At 43.9% G+C, this 19,088-nt stretch overlaps 1 protein-coding gene across 1 annotated transcript in view; it reads right to left on the bottom strand.

The window, feature by feature from the left end:
- Window positions 1-891: 891 nt before the first annotated feature.
- Window positions 892-19,088, bottom strand: part of WNT8B (Wnt family member 8B) — a 54,260-nt gene continuing 36,063 nt past the window's right edge. The window contains exons 3-7 of the mRNA XM_043596115.1: window positions 4,708-4,741; window positions 3,777-3,915; window positions 2,802-2,927; window positions 1,906-2,048; window positions 892-1,672 (exon numbers count right to left, since the gene is read on the bottom strand). Of these exons, the coding sequence (XP_043452050.1) occupies window positions 1,127-1,672; window positions 1,906-2,048; window positions 2,802-2,927; window positions 3,777-3,915; window positions 4,708-4,741 (988 nt within the window). The 3' untranslated portion in view covers window positions 892-1,126. The remainder of the gene's footprint in view (window positions 1,673-1,905; window positions 2,049-2,801; window positions 2,928-3,776; window positions 3,916-4,707; window positions 4,742-19,088) is intronic.

Here is a 19,088-nt window from a genome sequence, read left to right as displayed (position 1 = left end):
AGTTTCCCTGCAGGAAGTTTACCTATCGAAGGAAAGTATCCAGTGCCCTGAATCCTGCCTGTTTGAGATCCAGGTTTGTGAAAAGAAAGGGTCCCAGCTTCTCCTGCTTTATGATCTGCTTTTAGAGGTGCAAGCTGGGATCTGAATGGGAAATTGACATTCCTTAGCTCAGTCTTGGCTCAAAGGAACAAGGATCATTTGGGGAAGGAGAAGAGGTAACGGCGGCGGCTAGGAGGAAACAGTAGGGAGAAGCTGATGTTAAAAGATAGCAAGTGACTCGTAATCTGCCCTTACATAGTTCCTAGACATGGGGGGTCTGCCTGGAGCACCTGGGGTGATTGTCTATGAAGGTCTGACTGGCAAAGTCCACTGGAGACGTGTATCACAAGGATGAGGAACACCCTGGTTTCCAGCAAGTCGGCACTCTGGGGTTCCCACTGCTTCCATCTTCAGGCCCTGCCTCTAGGAAACGACCCCCAAAGACATGCTTTCTCCTGCATCAGTTTTGTCACAATTTTTCTTAAGGGAAAGGGAAAAGGAGAGAGGAAGCATTAGAGATCACTGGGGTGCCTGTCAACAGTTAGCAAGGAATCAAAAGCATGGAAGGAGCTCTGCAGGAAAAAAAAAAAAAAAAAGATGTGGCTATGGTAGAGACCCGGCAGTAGGAAAATGGGGAAATGGCGGGAGGGCAAGAAAATGGGCAAAAGAGAGAAGCAGGGCTTTAGCCTGACCCTGTATATCGGAGAAGTGTTCTTCCGGTTCCCTACGGCTGTATAGGCTAGGTCGGGCGTTAGGGCAGCTAGGAAGGGGAGGAGGAACGCTTATTCTCATCCTAGTCCAAGGAGAATCAGAAGCTCAGAAGCTCAGAAGCTCAGAACTGGGAGCCCTCAGACCTAAGTGTGGACCGTGAGGATGATGCAGGGTGATGATGGACTGGAGGAGAGCAAAGAGCTAGGAAAGGGGTGGAAAGTGGCAAGCTCTGGAGAGATTGTAGCGTCTCTCCCTCTTGGGATCCCTGGGCAGGGGAATGTGGGGGGGGGGGGGACAGTTCCCTAGGTTCCTCTATTACTGGGGTCTCTAAAAGAAGCCAAGGACAAATGGGGAAAGGAGGGGAGAAAGGAGACCCTCAGGGCTTTCTCCCGGGTTTGTGCGCCGCGCCCCCCCGCGGCCGCTCGGCGCGGCTGCAGAAGTACTTGGTAACCCGCCGGCGGCACTGCTCGCAGCGGACGGCGCAGCACCAGTGGAACTTGCAGTTGCAGCTGGACACGGTCTCGGCACGGCGCTCCTCCACCGCCAGTCCGCAGTCCCCGCAGAGCCGGCGGCAGCTGCGGCGCTCCCAGCGGCCCAGGGCCCGCCCCCGCCGCAGGCACTCTCGGCCTTCGGTGCCCAGCAGTCCTAGCGTTTTGTTCTCCAGGCAGTAGTCCGGGGAGTCCTCCAGGTGCACCAGCTCCCGCGTGGAGATGGAGCGGAAGGTGTCGGCGATGGCGCCGCGGCCGGCCGCACTGTTGCCGGCACCCTGCAGCAGGTCCACCTTGAGAGCCGCGTGGTACTTCTCCTTCAGGTGCGCGCCCACCTCGCGGAACTCAGGCAGCTGCAGCCAGCAGGTCTGCGTGGTGCAGCTGCCGGACACGCCGTGGCACTTACACGTGCGTTTCATGGTGCCCTTCACCGCCTGGGGAGAGAGCTAGAAGTGAGCTGATCGGGGATGAGGCTGGGGGAAGTCTGCCGGGGGCGGTGGGGGGGGGGGTGAGGGAGGGTTGCTAGGCGTCCAGCTGATTAATCCACGTGGCTGGCCGGCTTGGTGCCTCGTTTTTCCAATCTGTTAAATGAACTGAAGAGCTGTCCGCACCTAGGGCTCATGGTGGATGGAGCCAGTTGCCTAACCCCCAGGGCTGCAGGACTCACCTTGCGGCCGGCCTCATTGTTGTGCAGGTTCATGGCGGCCCGGGCATCCTGTCCTGTCTCTAGGGCATCGACGAACTGCTTGGATATTGCCTCTCCGAAGCCCACGTTGTCACTGCAGCCTCCCCACAGCCAGCCTTGGCCCCCTGGAAAAGTGCAAGGGGAGGAAAGGTCGTTGAGCAGGCGGGCTTGGAGCCTCCTAGCTGCTGTTTCTAACTGGATTTGGGGTTGGGCGGGTGCCCTGTCTCCAGATTAGTTTCAGCCCAGATTTGTTTAGGCCACTTTTGGGCTTCCACTTCCAGCCTCATCCAGTCCCTTGCTCTGGACTCCATGACGTAAATAGTTGCCGAGTGGATTCTCTGCAGGATGCTGGGGTCTCCCTCTACACACAGTGCTTCTGGCCTTCGGGCAGAGTGTTCACGTGCCTGGCCAGCCACTGACATCCACAAAATGGCCCAGGAAAAAGGCGAGCAAAAGTGCCAGCATGGAGCCGGGGAGGCGGCACAATGAAAATAATATGGAACAACAGAGTTGGAAGTTGAGCTGGAGGGCAGAGAGGATGGGAGAGGACAGTAGCGGTAAAGAGTGGGGAGGAAACAGGGACAGGCAACAGAGAATGACACCCCCCCCCCCCCCTATTTTCAGGGAGTAGAAGGATTGAATCCTCAGGGAGTGTTGTTACTTTATTGTGTTTAAGGAAACCATTCAGTTGGAGGAGGGCCCAAGCTACATTTAGCCTGGTTTGTCACTCTAGGGTTTGGGCTTAAACCAGTTGGCCCTGATTTTCCTCAGATTTAGAAGAATACAACGCTTCTTCACCCCCGCCAAACTACCCACCAGACTTTTCATTCACAGTGAACTTTATGGCCTGCCCTACCCACCGCAGTATCACTACTCACCCAGCTGCCCATTGCGGGAGTCATCACAGCCACAGTTGTCAAAATCCCCGAGGCTGCAGTTTCTAGTCAGAGTGTACATGACCCCAGCAGAGCTGATGGCATGTACAAACGCTGTCTCCCGATTAGCTGGGCAGGAACCAAAAATGGGTGAGTTAGAGGGAGGGGTTGTAACTCAAGGTATCAGTCATGCTGTCTTCCTTTATTATTATAATAAATATAGGATAAATAAATGTATCCTTCCTTCCATCATTATGCCCTCCTTCCCCAGCTCCATCCTATTTCCCCACCTTTATAATGTACCTTACTTCCATGGTCTTCTCCAGCCTTGGTCTCAGCACTATGCTTCTTCCCTCCCATCTTTTCAGGTCACACATTATGACTAGGTGGCTAGATTACTGTTTACATACATGGTTGTAAAGGATTTAGGTGGTGAAGAGCCAGAGGAAGAAAAGGGGAAGGAGATGAATCTGAAAGCCAGGTTGTAAAGCACACAGGCCTATTTCTACCTGGAATACTGAAGTCTAACAGGCGCATGCTAGCTAGTCGTGAACTGATTGGCAGCTATTTCATTTACTGACATGGCCACTCTTCAGCTTCTCCATGGGAGGTCAAGTCCAAGTCAGTCCTTGCTTGGCCTGTACCTCTCTGCTGAGCTGCTGAAGGAAGGGGCTAAGAGGCATGAAGAATTATGACACCTACCTACCTCCTGACATTATTTATATTCAGCCAACTGGGAGGCCAACGATGCTATTGGATTGGGGGTGAGGCAGGGTCCATTCATTGAGCAGTGAGGGTGTTGGGAAGAAAGAAAATAAAGCTTTATAAGATGGAGAAGGGACAGAGAAGATCCCAGAGAGAGGACAGAGGCCAGGTTGAGGAACGAGGAAGTAGAAGTAGCAAGGGGTCATCCCTGAAGAGTGGGGCTCTAACCTGTGGCCAGGGGGTCCAGGGAGCTGTGGCCGAGGCTTTCCTTACCACTGCGAAGGCCACTGTGGCTGGACAGCTGCAGGGCTCTCTCAGGACAGTTCCACCGGTCCCAGGCAAACTGATACTTGCATTCTTCAATACCACTCTGGGCACCAGCTGCCACACTGCTGGAATATATCAGGTAAGCCTGCGTAGAAACACAAGGGTCAAAATTCAGCCTCTCAGCTGAACTCGGGAGACATTTGCCCTGTAGTGGCCAAGCACCTCTTTTCCTGCCCACTCTCCCAGCCTTCTAACATAATGACAGAGTAAGCACTTTAAATATGCTGTCCCATTTAACATCACAAATAACCTTGTGAGATAGGTACCATTTTTAGAGATTAGGAACCTGAGGCTTAGAGAGGTGAAGTAAAGCAATTTGCTCAAGGTCCCACAGGTAGCAGAAGGTAAAAGTAGGAACGAAATTCAGTGTTAGCAGACTCCAGACTTCACCAGCCTTTATTCACTATATTATCCTGCTTCTCCAAAATGAGCCCAAATTATATAATTCATGGGTTTTCAGCTATTCTCACTCCATTACTATCTTGGAAAAGAACATTTGGGGGCTGAAAATGGCCTTGGAGATCATGTAGTACAATGCCAGCAGTTTAAAGATGGCAAGCTGCATCCAACCACTGCACCGAGAGGGATGTGTGACTGCAACCTGACACCATGAAAGGCTGTTGACCTTTCTGGCTCTGGAAATTCTGGCCATACATTCAGAATCAACACTCCTGAGTTCTTGCCTTGGCCCTGACACTAGTTTGCTGTGTTCTTTTGGGTGTATCCCTAATCCTCTCTATGCCACAGTTTTTCTGTCTGTAATATATACAGCTAATAAAAAATGTGGACATAATGAAAAGAAATGGGCGTGTATAGTCTTCAGTCAAGAGGCTAAGATTTAGTGAATCCAAATAAATCGAAGGACTTTTTTTCTTACCTTTGGACCAGTCATCAGGAAATTGTTCACTGACCTGGAAGAGAGAAAAACCACAGAGCATAATGGAGATGCACCAACTCATTTCTGTTGCCAAGCATTGTAAGGATTACTTCAGCAAACGATTGATCGGAAGAAAGGGAAAATGGTTTTGCCAAGGAAAAATTATGCATAAGGAACCTATTAAAGATAACTCATCTAATAAAAAAGAATATGGGGTCGCCTGGGTGGCTCAGTCAGTGAAGCACCCAACTCTTGATTTCAGCTCAGGTCATGATCTCACAGTTCATGAGCTCAAGCCCCACATCGGGCTCTGTGCTGACAGTGCCCGGAGCCTGCTCGGGGTTCTCTCTCTCCACCTCTCTGTGCCCCTACCCCGCTTGCATGTGTGCGCTCTCTCTGTCTCTCTCAAAATAAATTAAAAAAGAATTTAAAAATATGTACAAAAGGAGCTGACATTATGCTTTCTTTTGGTTTTTAAAATTTCAAATATACCAAAAAAGTTGGAAGTAATATTTGACCATTATTTTGCCATGGAGTGAAAAGAGAGCATAACTCGCTGCAGTGTAGCAGGCTCTGCTCTGAGTACTTTATATGCTGATCTTGTTAAATTCTTCCTTTCTCCACCATCATTATCCCTATTTTTAAATAGGGAATCTGAAACTCAAAAAAGGTAAATAAGTTGTTCAAGCTCACCCAGCTAATAAGTGATTGAAGCGGAATTGAATACAGGTTCATCTGACTCCACAGGACTCTGAGAAGGATAGTTCTCTAATCAAAAAGAGGTAAACAGGGGAATGTCTTTCTGGGGACTGAGTCATAATTAAATTCAAAAAATAAATAATTTGACTCTGGAATCATTTGTTCCTTTCAAAACCGAAAAACGGACTTGCCATTCAACTTAGCAGTTCCACTCTGGGCATTTATCTCAGAGAAATGAAGACTTATCTTTATTCAGGAACTTGTGCATGGATGCTTATAATGACTTATTTATGATACCCCAAAACTGGAAACAGCTCAAATATCCTTCGAAGGGTAAGTGGATAAAAATAACTGTGGTACACCCATGCCATGGAGTATTACTCAGTGGTAAAAAAAAAAAAAAAAAAAAAAAAAAAAAAAAAAAAAAAGGAATGGACTACTGATACATTCAATAACTTGGGTGAAATTCAAGGAAATTATACAGAGTGGTCAAAGCCAATCACAAAAGGATACACACTTCATGATTTTATTTATGTAACAATCGTGAAATATGTGATCATAGTGCTGGAGAATAGATTAGTAGTTGCAAGGGGTTAAGGGATGAGTGTGGCTATGATGGGTTAACACCAGAGTCTTGCTTGGCTCACAAGGGCAATCTCTATGTTAGGCATAATTTGCAAAGAGTTTTGGACATTACCAGGCCAGTCAGAGGCTAGTTCCCATGCCAGAGGGCAGACAGTGTCAGGAAAGAAAACAAAGCAACAAAACAAAAATCAAGCAGCAGGCGAAAGAGAAAGCTTTGCCATGAGCCCGGATGAAGAGACACCCTGTGAGAGGATACTAAGTTGGAATCACAGGGAGTGATGGGCGGAGATAGTAGAGGAGTTTTCTTTCCTCAAGATCCTACAGTTTGTAAAGATTCATATGATACATGGTTGAGCCCAAATGATTAATCAATCAGATTTAACTGAACACCTGCCATGGGACAAGACTGTAGGCATTATGTGGACAGCGTTTCCATAAATTAACATGCTGTTAACTCCTGAGTTATTTGCAGACATATTTGAACCATTATGGCTGACTTACTTCCTCGTAACCAAACTATCCAGTATGAAGAAAAGATTTGGAATAGATGTTAACTAGATTTATTGTGATGATCATTTTACAATATGTACATATATTGAATCATTTTGTTGTATATACTTGAAAGTAATATATGCTGACTATATCTCAATAAAAATACTGTGTCCTTGTGGTGAACACCAAAGGAAGAGGATCTTGTTCTTTTTTTAAAATTAATTTAATTAAATTTAAATTTAATTTATTTTGAGAGAGAGAGTGAACTGGTGTGGGGGACGGGCAGAGAGATGGAGAGAGAGAGAACCCCAAGTGGGTTTCTTGCTGTCAGTGCAGAGCCAGATCCGGGGCTCGATCTCATGAACCACAAGATCATGATGTGAGCATGATGTGAGCAAGAGTAGGATGCTTAACCAAGTAAGCCACCCAGGTGCTCCGAGGATCTTGTTCTTAATTGATGAGACAATCGCAGGATTTCCTACTGGGGAGTAAAATATAACATGCATTACAGAAAGTATGGTGACCATGTAATGTTAGAGAGTGGAAAGAGAGCCAAAGAGGAAGGAATTTAAGTGTTTATATGGGTATTTATTACCTAGGGACAGTTATATGATTGGAGGAAAGATGCTAACAGTAGAAGATAATAGCGTTTGTTCACTGGGTGGAGCAGCTCTAAAGAACATGGTACAATCAGCATGCTCCTAGACAGAGGCACAAGCTTCCTATTCCCCATATGGACAGTGCTAAGATACTACCCAGATTGAGTGTCATTCAAAGGGTTTGTGCCTTACCCTCTCAGCAATCTCAGACCTTGAACTCTAGACTTGCATATCCAACTATATTCTTGACATCTCCACTTCAGTGTTTACTGGGCATCTCAACCTTAATACTAAAACTTAACTTCTGATCTTTGCTGCCACCATCCCAAACCTGCTCCTTCTGTAGTCTTCCCCACTTAAGTTCCTCCTTCTAGCTGTCAGAGAAAAATCTTGGAGTCATCTTTGACCCCTTTCTTTCTCTCACATCCCATATTCATTCTGTCATCAAATCCTGCTGACTCCAGCTCAAAATATATTCAGACTCTAATCAGTTCTCAACACCTTCACTGCTATCACCTGGTCCAAGCTATCATTGTCTCTCACCTGGGCTATTGTTAAAAGCCTACTGACTGATTTCCCTGCTTCCACCCTTATTCTCCCACATTTTATTCTCAAAATGATCGGTCCACTTAAAGATTAATCCCTTTAGGGGCACCTTGGTGGCTCAGTTGGTTAAGCATCGGATTCTTGATTTTGGCTCAACTCATAATCTCATGGTCGTGAGATCAAGCCCCATATCAGGCTCCATGCTGGGTGTGGAGCCTGCTTCGGATTCTCTCTCTCCCTCTCCCTCGTCTCTGCCCCCCCCCCAAATAAGTAAGTAAATAAACAAATAAACTCCTTTAAAATATAAATCAAATTTTGCTACTCTCTGCTCAAAATCCTCTAATGATTTCCTGTTTCGCATACAGCAGAAGCCAAACTCTTGTCATAGTTTATAAGGTCCTATGCAATCTGGCCCCCATTAATGCCTAATCTCTTACTACTTTCCCCTTACTTGCTCTGCTGTAGCCACACTGATGTCTTTGTTGTTGCTCCAACACACCAAACACTCGCCAGCCTCTGGGCCATTGCACTTGCTGTTCTTTCTGCCTGGAATGCTTTTTACTCAGATAGCCACGGAGTTTGTTTCTTCACCTGCATTCAGGTTTTAAATCGAATGTGTCTATCAAAACAATAGTCAAACTATGGGACTGTCCGAGCCCAGATGTCCATTGGCTGATGAATGGATAAAGAAGATGTGGCATATATATACACAATGGAATATTAGCCATCAAAAAGAATGAAATCTTGCCCTTTGCAATGACGTGGATGGAGCTAGAGTGTATTATGCTAAGCAAAATAAGTCAGAGAAAAGACAAATACCATAGGATTTCACTCATATATGGAATTTAAGAAATAAATGAGATGAACATATGGTATGGGGGAGAAGAGAGAGAGACATAAACCATATGAGATACTTTTTTTTAAGTTTATTTATTTATTTATTTAGACAGAGGCAGAGACAGAGTGAGTGGGGAAGGGGCAGAGAGAGAGGAAGAAGAGAGAGAATCCCAAGCAGGCTCTGCACTGTCAGCACAGAACTCATGAAACCTGAGATCATGAGCTGAGCCGAAACTGAGAGTTGGACACTTAACTGACTGAGCCACCCAGGCACCCCCATATAAGACTCTTAATGATAAAGAACAAATAGGGTTGATGGAGAGAGGTGGGTGGGGGATGGGCTAAATAGGTGATGGGTATTACGGAGAGCACTTCTTATGGTGAGCACTGGGTGTTGTACGTAAGTGATGAATCACTAAATTCTACTCCTGAAACCAATACACTATCTGTTAACTAACTAGAATTTAAATAAAATTTTGAAAAAAAAATCGAGTGTGTTATTCACCCTAAAGCTTTCCCTGATCATCCTATTTAAAATTGCAACTCCCCCGGGGTGCCTGGGTGGCTCAGTCGGTTGAGTGTCTGACTTCGGCTCAGGTCATGATCTCACAGTCTGGAGTTCAAGCCCCGTGTCAGGCTCTGTGCTGACAGCTCGGAGCCTGGAACCTGCTTCAGATTCTGTGTCTCCCTCTCTCTCTGCCCCTCCCCCACTCATGCTCTGTCTCTCTGTCTCTCTCTCTTTCTCTGTCAAAAATAAACATTAAAAAAAATTTCAAGTTGCAACTCCCCCATCCTCTTTCTCTGTTTCATAAATTGTATAATTCTATTTATACAAAATGTCCAGAATAGGCAATTCCATAGAAACTGAAAGTAAATTAGCAGTTGCCAGGGGCTGCAGGGAGGCAGAATGGGAAGTGATAGCTAATGGATATGGATGGGGTTTCTTTTTAGGGTGATGAACATGTTCTAACAGTGACTGTAGTGATGGTTGCACAAATTTGTGAATATACCAAAACCCATTGATTTGTACACTTTCAAAGGGTGAATTTTATAATATGTGATATATCTCAGTAAAGCTATCCTGGTATATAAAAATCTTACTCTTAAGTATCTTACTCTTTTTTTTTTTAATTTTTTTAACGTTTATTTATTTTTGAAACGGAGAGAGACACAGCATGAACGGGGGAGGGGCAGAGAGAGAGGGAAACACAGAATCGGAAGCAGGATCCAGGCTCTGAGCCATCAGCCCAGAGCCCGACGCGGGGCTTGAACTCACAGACTGCGAGATCGTGACCTGAGCCGAAGTCAGACGAAGTCAGACGCTTAACTGACTGAGCCACCCAGGCACCCCTTAAGTATCTTACTCTTATACTTACTCTTATACTTACTCTTAAGTATCTAGCACAAAAGCCACAACCAGCATTTCCTGAAGACTCACAGCAACTTCTCTCTACCTCCCATTAAGGTTTCCCTTTATTCCCTAATACTCGACTACAAGTAGGGGTTGCCTTAATTATCCTTGTATCCCCTCCAGCTCCTAACCCAATGCCTCGAACACAGTAAGTACTCTTTAAACATTGATTGAATTAAATGGATCGAAAAAAAGGATGGATGCATCATCAGAATGAGCAGAAAATTGTAGGATAATAAGGACTGAAAAAGATCTGGGGGAGGGTAGGGGAAAGCAGTCTGGCGAGCCAGTGCTCCCACTAATTTTCCAACATTGTGAGCAGACCACCATGCTGCATTAGCAGATGTATGTACCAGAAGAGCCACAGTCAGTGAGCACGCAGCATATGTACACAGAAGTTGGTGTTACAATCAAAAGTTTTAGCAAAGTCAATCTGACTCACTTAATGTTATGTATAATTGTTATTGTGCTTCATAGTAATTAGACATAAGTGGGAAGCAATTTACATAAATAACTGCAGTCAGTTTTGTTTTTATACTGCCAGATAAAAATTTTATAATTGTTTCTTCTCCTTTTGACAGTCTTCCAGGATATATACTGATACCCTGTAAAATTTAATTTCCATCACCCAGCAATAGCTGACATTCATTGAGAACGTCTCTTCTAGAGGAGTGCTTTACCTGTACCGTCATTTTTTATTTCCGTGGCAACCCCATGAGGTACTGTGCTATTTACTGAATGTTTATTCTGTGCACACAAAATACTGCTTTAAATGCTTTATGTGTTTTAAGCTCATATAATTGTCACAACAGTTGTATAAGTTAGAAAGGGTTACGTCTTCCATTTTACAGATACAGAAACTGAAAGAGTGGTAAGCTAACGTCACACAGTTAGGTAAGTGGCAAATCCAGGATTGGAACCTAGTCAGTGTGATTCTTTTTTTTTTTTTTTTTTTTTTTTAATATACGAAATTGATTGTCAGATTGGTTTCCATACAACACCCAGTGCTCATCCCAACAGGTGCCCCCCTCAATACCCATCACCCACCCTCCCCTCCCTCCCACCCCCCATCAGCCCTCAGTTTGTTCTCAGTTTTTAAGAGTCTCTTATGCTTTGGCTCTCTCCCACTCTAACCTCTTTTTTTTTCCTTTTCTTTTTTTTCTTTTTCCTTCCCCTCCCCCTCAGTGTGATTCTAAAGCATATATTCCTTCACTGCTACGCTCTCCTGCAACCTGTATTTCTCTTGCTCTTATTCCCACTTGCTAATCCAGGACTCCTGATCCCCGCAAAGTTCTTGATAAGTATTTCTTGGAGGTCTTAGTGATGTTCTGCACACACTCATGAACAAACTCAGTTAGCTATCACATTGTCTCTGCTGCTTTTCCAGTCTTCCATTGCTCTAGCCCTCCCTCTGTATGTCCTGTAGGCCTACAATATCTGCCCATATCTGCCAGGCCTAGGCTCTGCTTTGTCTGGGTATCACCACATCCCCTGGGCACATTTTGGGGGTGGGGAGAACTGTTGCTGCCTAGACTGGGTTCAATGCATAAAAAAAGTAGGAGCATACTACACTAATTCAGGATGTTAACAATGAGGGAAGTTGTGCAGGGGGCGGATATGTGTGGGAACTCTACTTTCTGTTCAGGTTTTCTGTGAACCTAAAACTTCTCTTAAAACAACTATTATTTTTTTTTTTTTTAAATACAGGGACAAATGTCTTTTAACCCATTTTAGAGTCTTGTCTTTCCACTTAGGTATCAAAATGCCATTTGTGTACAAGTTCTGATAGGGTTTTAGCAAAGCAGTACTTTCAGGTTTTGCCTGTAACATGCCCCCCTAATCACCCTCCAGCCTTCTTAGTTGGACTAAAACTGAGGAGCTTGCTAACAAACTCCAGTGAGAAGTGTCATTGCTGGATCTTCTCTGTTCCCTTCCCTTAGAGTGAATGCTATCCTGGGAAGACTCCATAGTCACTCCTTTAGATAAACATCTGGAGCCTGCAGCCTCACCAGTTCCGCTGACCTGCCCATATATGTGGGATCCAAGTGGTGGGCCCAGCCTGGAGCCCCGTCAAAGGGTGCTCCTTTCGTTGGGTGCCATCCCTGCAAAGAAATGGGCACTTAAGAAAAAGTATTAACTAGAGTTTCTCTAGTGTTTTGTTGATACCTTTCCTGGGCTCAGCTTTCTGTGACCTCATGCTAAAAACACCTTTATCCACCCAGGGGCAATATCCTTGGCCTATAGCACACTGGCTACTATTGTTTCACCCATACTATTGTTCCATAGGCATGGAACCTCTTCCATCCCTATAATGACTCCCTGAAGAATAAGCACCAGTGCACTTTCTGATTTTAGGAAAGACTCTTTATTACCTTGGGAGCGGGCATTTTCCATTGCCCCAAGAGCAAATACCTGGGACTGCAGTCTGACCAGATAAGCAGGATAATTCTTCAATGAGATTCTGACTGAAGCTAGCCCTGCCCTTGTCCCCAGATGCCTGAAGAAGTTGGCTGTGGTGAAAGCATCTACCCAAATCTGCTCCTGGCCTTTCTGTGAGTCCCAGTGGTGAAGGGTGTAAGCAACAACCATACTCCACCAATTCCCTATAACAGTCAGGTGGCCATAGTGCCTGACCTAGATAGGACTGGATTCTTTCCCTACGTCCTGTCTCCTGGTGTCAGTCTTGCTTTAGCTTTTTCCTTTTTTGTAAGTGTTCCATCAGTCTAGGATGATGGGGTGCAAACTTTAGTGTTATATGTCAAACTGTGAAATCTGAATAAGCTTTATGGATGTGTTAGTAGAGTTATAAGATGTTAATACTGGAGGAGGCTATGGAAAGGGTACATAGGACTTCCCTGTGCATTTCTTTGCAAATTTCTGTAAATCTATAAAATTTTATTTATATAAAAATACATTTATGGGGGCGCCTGGGTGGCGCAGTCGGTTAAGCGTCCGACTTCAGCCAGGTCACGATCTCGCGGTCCGTGAGTTCGAGCCCCACGTCGGGCTCTGGGCTGATGGCTCAGAGCCTGGAGCCTGTTTCCGATTCGTGTCTCCCTCTCTCTCTGCCCCTCCCCCGTTCATGCTCTGTCTCTCTCTGTCTCAAAAATAAATAAATGTTAAAAAAAAATTAAAAAAAATACATTTATGATTTAAATAATAAAGTATAAACATATATATAAATATATACAGATAAAATATTACATAGTTACATGACCTGAGGTGCCAAAGATTTGGAGAATAGACTTTAGTATAAGCATTTGGAAATTAATCCACATGTGGTAGCTGGTAGAGTCCATGAGAATCATCTGGGAAATTTCTTAAACATGAAGATTCTTGAGCCCCAGCTCCAGAAACTCTTGTTGAGCAGTGGTGATGGGGGAAATGGATGGAAGGAATCTGTATGTACACATTCCTGAGATGGTCCTCAGAGTCCACTTTGAGAAACACTGGTCCAGAGGGTGAACAGGGAGGTGCCCCAAAGCATCTAATACCTAAGTAATAATTTGAGGGCTCGGGAAGCTCAAATTATTGTTTTAATTTTCTGGGAAATGGCTGCTATAACTGTACCAGTAACAAATCGGGGGGCATTCTCTTCTTTTGTTTCTGAATTGAGTACCTCTGTTTCTGGCAGCTCTCAAAGCTCTCTGGTCACTGCCTTGAGGGGCTGGGTCTCTGTGCTGAGTGTTAAAATCATGGGGATCTCTTTCCTTCCCTGTAGTTTTTCTTGGTACTGTAGTTTCCCCCCCTAGCAATTATAACCGACCTGTTTATGCTTCTCTTCTTCGTACCAGGAATAAAATATGTTGGGAGTGGAAAGTGCCCAAAAGATTCTGAGTGTTTGTCTAGGGGCCATCTGTCCTCTAGGAAACACGCTATCTGCCTCCACTCACGGAAGTCTTCACTACCATAGCTATTATTTAATATTCTTAGACCACCTCCATGTTCTTGTCATCAACCCATTGTCATCAGCGAGTCCATAATTCAGTCTTTGGCTTGTGCTTTTTCCTACGTCTAATGCCATCTCATCCTTCTTCCAAGTTAATGTACCAAAGGTAGGAATTTGGGGGAGCAATCATCTCTCTCTCTCTCTCTCTATCATTCCTTCTCAGCTCTGATAATAATGTTTCACTGTAAGTACCTCCCTTCTGCTGTCACTTGTTCCAGTCTAGGCTGGTTAGCTGAGTCATGTCCTTCTGTCAGGCTTTCACTACCTTCTGCCCAGCTCCCCTCACGTCAACATTTATGAGTTCTTTCCCCCTCGTTTCAATGTGTGTTTAAGTCCTAGCTATTCTCTTATTTACTAAATGTTTTTTTTTTCAATTCTTGTTAAACAACCATCCAGATACAGATGCATTTGTAGTTTTGAAGCTATGGGTAACGCTAAAGCAGAACCCTGTGGATTATCATTTTCCCATTGCTCCTCTGCTCTATGGACCTTCCAACCTTGCAACAATTCAGTGGCCATAATCGGCCACAATCTAATCACCAAAATTCTTTGATGTAAGGCACTAGAGCTCCTCAAACAGCCGCAGCGTTCAGCATTATGCAGTTTCCCTTGGGGCTATATTGCCTCCTGAATTGCCTATCCCTCAGTCAGCCTGACCACCAGCAAAACTTTTTCCAAAGTTGCTGAGACAGAATGGGAGAGACTTTGGATCAACCCAATACAAATGCCATAGCTTCTCTTTTAGCTCTTGGAAAGTCTCCAAGTTTGTTTTGTTTGTGTTTTCTTACCTAACATTTACGATCCTTAGACCCATACACTCTAATTTTCCAAGCTCCCCTTCATTTGATACCATTTGAAGAAATTTATTTTACCACCTTAGGAAGTTCACAGAAAATTGCAAGTTCCCATTCTCTGGTAGTTATGCCTAATTGTGGATGAGCAGTTTAAACCGCTATCCAATTAGTTTCGACAATTTCTCCCTATGTGGGGGCATTTTCCGAACCCGCCTAGCCCACGAGGCCACCTGTAGCACATCACATTCCATAGTTTCCCATTTAGCAGCTGCGATGAGAGCGCATGCCTGATTCTGTAGAGCCTGCGACACAGATGGGCACAGGACCAGCAGGACCCAGCACCATGCTATCTTCAGGCTTACTTCTTCCTTTGTATGACCAGGACCTTGTTACGAGGTCAAGTTCATGTGCTGGACTCCATCTCCCCTCAGTATGAGAGTCCTGTCTCAGTGAAGAACTCAGTCCCACTCAGCAAGCTTCTTCCAGGCCAGCCTCACTAGTTTGCCAAGTGTACCCTGGGGCATTTGAATCCCAGTGGTTAACATAGTAGCTTAGATTTAAGTTAGGATTCCCTTTTTTCCTTCCCCACCATATTTTTTAAAAAGCAAAGGCTTCGAATATGAACCTCCAGAATTTAGTGTTTTCTTCTCAGGGTCCAAAACTTTCATCTCAGTGCCATCTGACCCCTCCTTTGTTCTGCCTCCTTCACTTTCCCCATAGATCTTTGAATAATAGGGTTGGCTTCTCCCTACCCTTTAATCTCATCTTTCAAGGTCCATAAAAAATCTCTGGGTCCTGAAGCTCTAGCCGGCCTACTTCAGGAGAGACCATCTGATCACTACAGCTTGGGCTGAGAGCCCAGGCAAGGAGAAAAGGGGCAGATGCAGGTCTCCATCTGGTGGCCTGGCACAGAGAGGGAACGAGAAGAGGGTAGAAAGGGCAAGAGGAGGATCCAGAGCAGGGGAGCTGCCTGGAGCTGTAGCTAGAAGGTGCTTCAGTGAAGCAACTTCTCCTAGAATAAGTGCGTGACAGCCAGCTTTTCACCTCACAGAACTCTCAAGATGCTTCGGGCCAGCGAGAGCCCAAAGACAGTCGTTTCTCAGCAGGTTTCCTTGTGCTTCTCTCCATCCTCTACGGCATCTGACCCACAGAACATGTATGCAGCAGCATACACATACACAGATCTATGCACACACACCGTTACACAGAAGGCGGGCTTTACTAACGACTGTGAAATACATCCCCTCAGTTCGAAGTTGGTCACTGCCCCCTCTGACAATACACAAGCATATTTAAGCCAGGAGCAATTCACTGTACAATTAGAAAGAATGAAGTTTGAGATGCAAAATTTTTTTTAAAGGGTGAACAGCGTGACTAATTCTTATCCACTGTAAAGTACAGGTAATCAAAATCAGGCTCTTTCCCAGTTTGCCAGAGGAAGGGATTAGGAAGTAGAAGGCACAGATACCTGAAGTCTTGAGGGGAAGAGAAGTACCCAGAATTTCAAAGACAAGTTGCCTCCTCCTTAAAAATTTATCAAGAGGGGACAAAGGTGATATTGGTGTTGAGATCTGTTTGGTACAACAAAGGAACAGAAGCGAGATTACAGCGAATGAACAGTTATGAAATGAAAACAGAAGCAGCCAGTGTAGACTCACTGAAGGCGAGTATGCCATTGAAAGGGAAGAAAGACATGACTGCAATGAGGACTGGGGCCAAGTGAAGGCTTTTTCCAGGATAAATATTTTTTAAAAATTAAGGAATGTGTAGTTTTTGTCACATCCCCATGTCTATGTCCTTGGTTCAAACTCCATCTCTTTCTTCAAAGGGAATCCAGGTCTGTAAATAATTCTCGAACTGTTTTTTATAAACATGAATTTTCCATATTATAATGCAGGGCCCTAAAAAATATTTTTAAAAAGTCTTGTAACCCACTTAGCTAAAAAAAAAAAAAAAAAAAAATTTAAACAGATGCATCAGTTTTAGTAGTAGTCATGTTAAAATTTACAGTAAAATCCCACATTATCTCAAATCCAGCCCCTGCCAAATAATTGCTGGCAAAGATCGTAGAGTAGCTGACGGGACAACTGTGTATCACAGGTCTCTGCAAAACAATCCCGGGCAGTCTTTCCCGAGCAAATCACCAGTTTTCAAGGGATAATCTTTTCCTCTGAAACTAAAATGTCATTTGTATTCCAGGATATTTTATAAAGTGACAAGCTGTCTCTCCTTGTCCTCATTTCCTTCCTTCTTTATGTATTGTGGCAAACTCTGCTGAGAAACACTCAGCTACAAAAAAAGAGCTTCAACACTTAGCATTTAAATGAGGACTCTAACTGGGAATGCGCTGTACTCATTCTCTGTTCTGTGGTCTCTAAGTGAAAGCTGCTAAGGGACAGCTCAAGCCACTGCTCCCAGAAAGCCTGGGATCACAGGAACCTCTTCCAGGATCATTATGCAGGCAGAGAATTTTGTTGTGTTTGTTGATCTTGTTACTTTGATCCCTGTAGTATAGACTTTGGAGAATATTCGTGTTCTCAGTTGCATTGATGGATATAATACTAGTTTATTTCAGGATGAAGAAGGTAGGCATATATGATAACTCTACAAATTATCCTACAAAAAACTAGGTGAACAGTTAAAGGTGAGAAAATTGACAGGTTTTTGAACTTTAGTGCCATTTTAGTATTTAATGGAATTAAATCTTAATAGATGGTAAACATATTCTGTCCTCAATCTAAGCCAACTATCAATTTCTGTTGTCTTTGCTAATCAGCCACAGCTCAAACAGAAATAAATTTAAATATATATTTGAATGAATTTTCTCTTTTCACAAGTTATTATTCTCGATTTCTCTCCCTAAGGGTGGCCAGTCATATCTGTATGATGTTCTCCAAGATTCACTCTAATCGCTGGCTCTAGATCTCTCAGACATGACATAGGAGATTTCTTTTCCTATTCCTCTTCTTCCAAGTTTGAACCATTTAGTATTTGGAATATTTAGACACAGAGAAATATATGCAGTTGAAAACGTTACTCAAGTATACATGAAGCAAGATTGGCTAGTGGTTGATGACAGTTGAAGCAGAGTTATAGGGGATTCCATTGTATATGCTGTTCTCTCTGGAAATTTTCCATAATGTAAAATTAAACAATACACTCCTTCTGAAACAATAATGTCCGAAAGCCAGGCTCCTCCAGACACCTTGGATTAATGGGAAGAAATGTCAGACAGGATAGTATGGTTCATTATGTATTATCCCGGCTATCAGTATGGAATGGAATCTTTAAAGTCAGATATGTGAACCTGAAGAGCCTGAGTAAGAGAAAAGAACTGAGCTTTATGGCAGCAAAAGAGAATTCATTTTGAATGAAGGAGAAACTTCTCACTATGCAGAGTGGTGTAAGCTTGGCCTAGAGAAACATAAGAATCTCATCTATGGACTTGTATAGAAAGACTGAACTACTGGCCCACTTACAGGGCCTTATGGAGACTACTGGAACATAGCCTCATACTGTGCTGGTTCCAGAGGATGTATAGTTGGGAAAATAACCAATTAAGAAAAGTGAATTCGGATTGGTCAGATAATGGTGAATTTAAGTGATCCCCTTATAGTCTGATTGCTCTTGGCCTGGACCGTGGTCCTTGATGTTGTGACCGTCCTTCCTTCTCTGTCTGGCACTCCAATTTTCTGCGAATTTTTAATGATGTTCACAGTGGTCTGATATACATTTAGAAGTCTGGCATTAAGAAACAAAAGCTTGTACCTGACTAGCATTTTTATTTTAAAAGATATTGGTTCTGGTAGCTTATTTAAGTTATCTCTTACATTTATTTATCCATAGAATTTATATTTTTTCATTCTATTATCTCATTCCTTTCATCTCACTGAAAACTCTGACCTAAGAAGTGTACAGAGAAATGATATGATCAATAACAAGGGCCTACAATAAAGATTGAGAAAAACAAACCCATAAAAGCTTGACTTATAATGAGACTAGAGAGTCTGTCCAAAGTGGATGGTAGTTTCTTTTGAGAGGCCCTCGGAGTGTAGGTATATTTCAATGGGAGGCAATGGGGAATGTTATTTATGTGAACCAAGCTCAGAGTTTCCCCCAGGCTAGTCTTTTACGTAGGATAAAAAAATCTGCTTTCTGAAAAGTGAGGGTTTAGCCTAAGAAAAATTATATTGACTTCTCTCTCTAAGCCCTATGAATTCTCTGCCTTTCTGATGGAGATAAAGAAAAGAGCCTTTCCTTCTTTCCTTCTTTCCTTCCTTCCTTCCTTCCTTCCTTCCTTCCTTCCTTCCTTCCAGACCAACACTGCACATTTATTTTCTACATATCCCCATCACTTGCTTGAATTGGGGATCTTAAGGAATTTGTTTTTACCACTGGCCATTACTTTGAATGTAAGGGCGATCAAAAGGCAAAGGAACTTTAAAGATTCTAAATATCTATTTAAAAGC

Source organism: Prionailurus bengalensis, chromosome D2, assembly GCF_016509475.1.
Source record: "Prionailurus bengalensis isolate Pbe53 chromosome D2, Fcat_Pben_1.1_paternal_pri, whole genome shotgun sequence".
NCBI lineage: Eukaryota > Metazoa > Chordata > Mammalia > Carnivora > Felidae > Prionailurus > Prionailurus bengalensis.
Note: the sequence above shows the minus strand (reverse complement) of the source record. Positions and strands in the feature narration are given on the sequence as shown.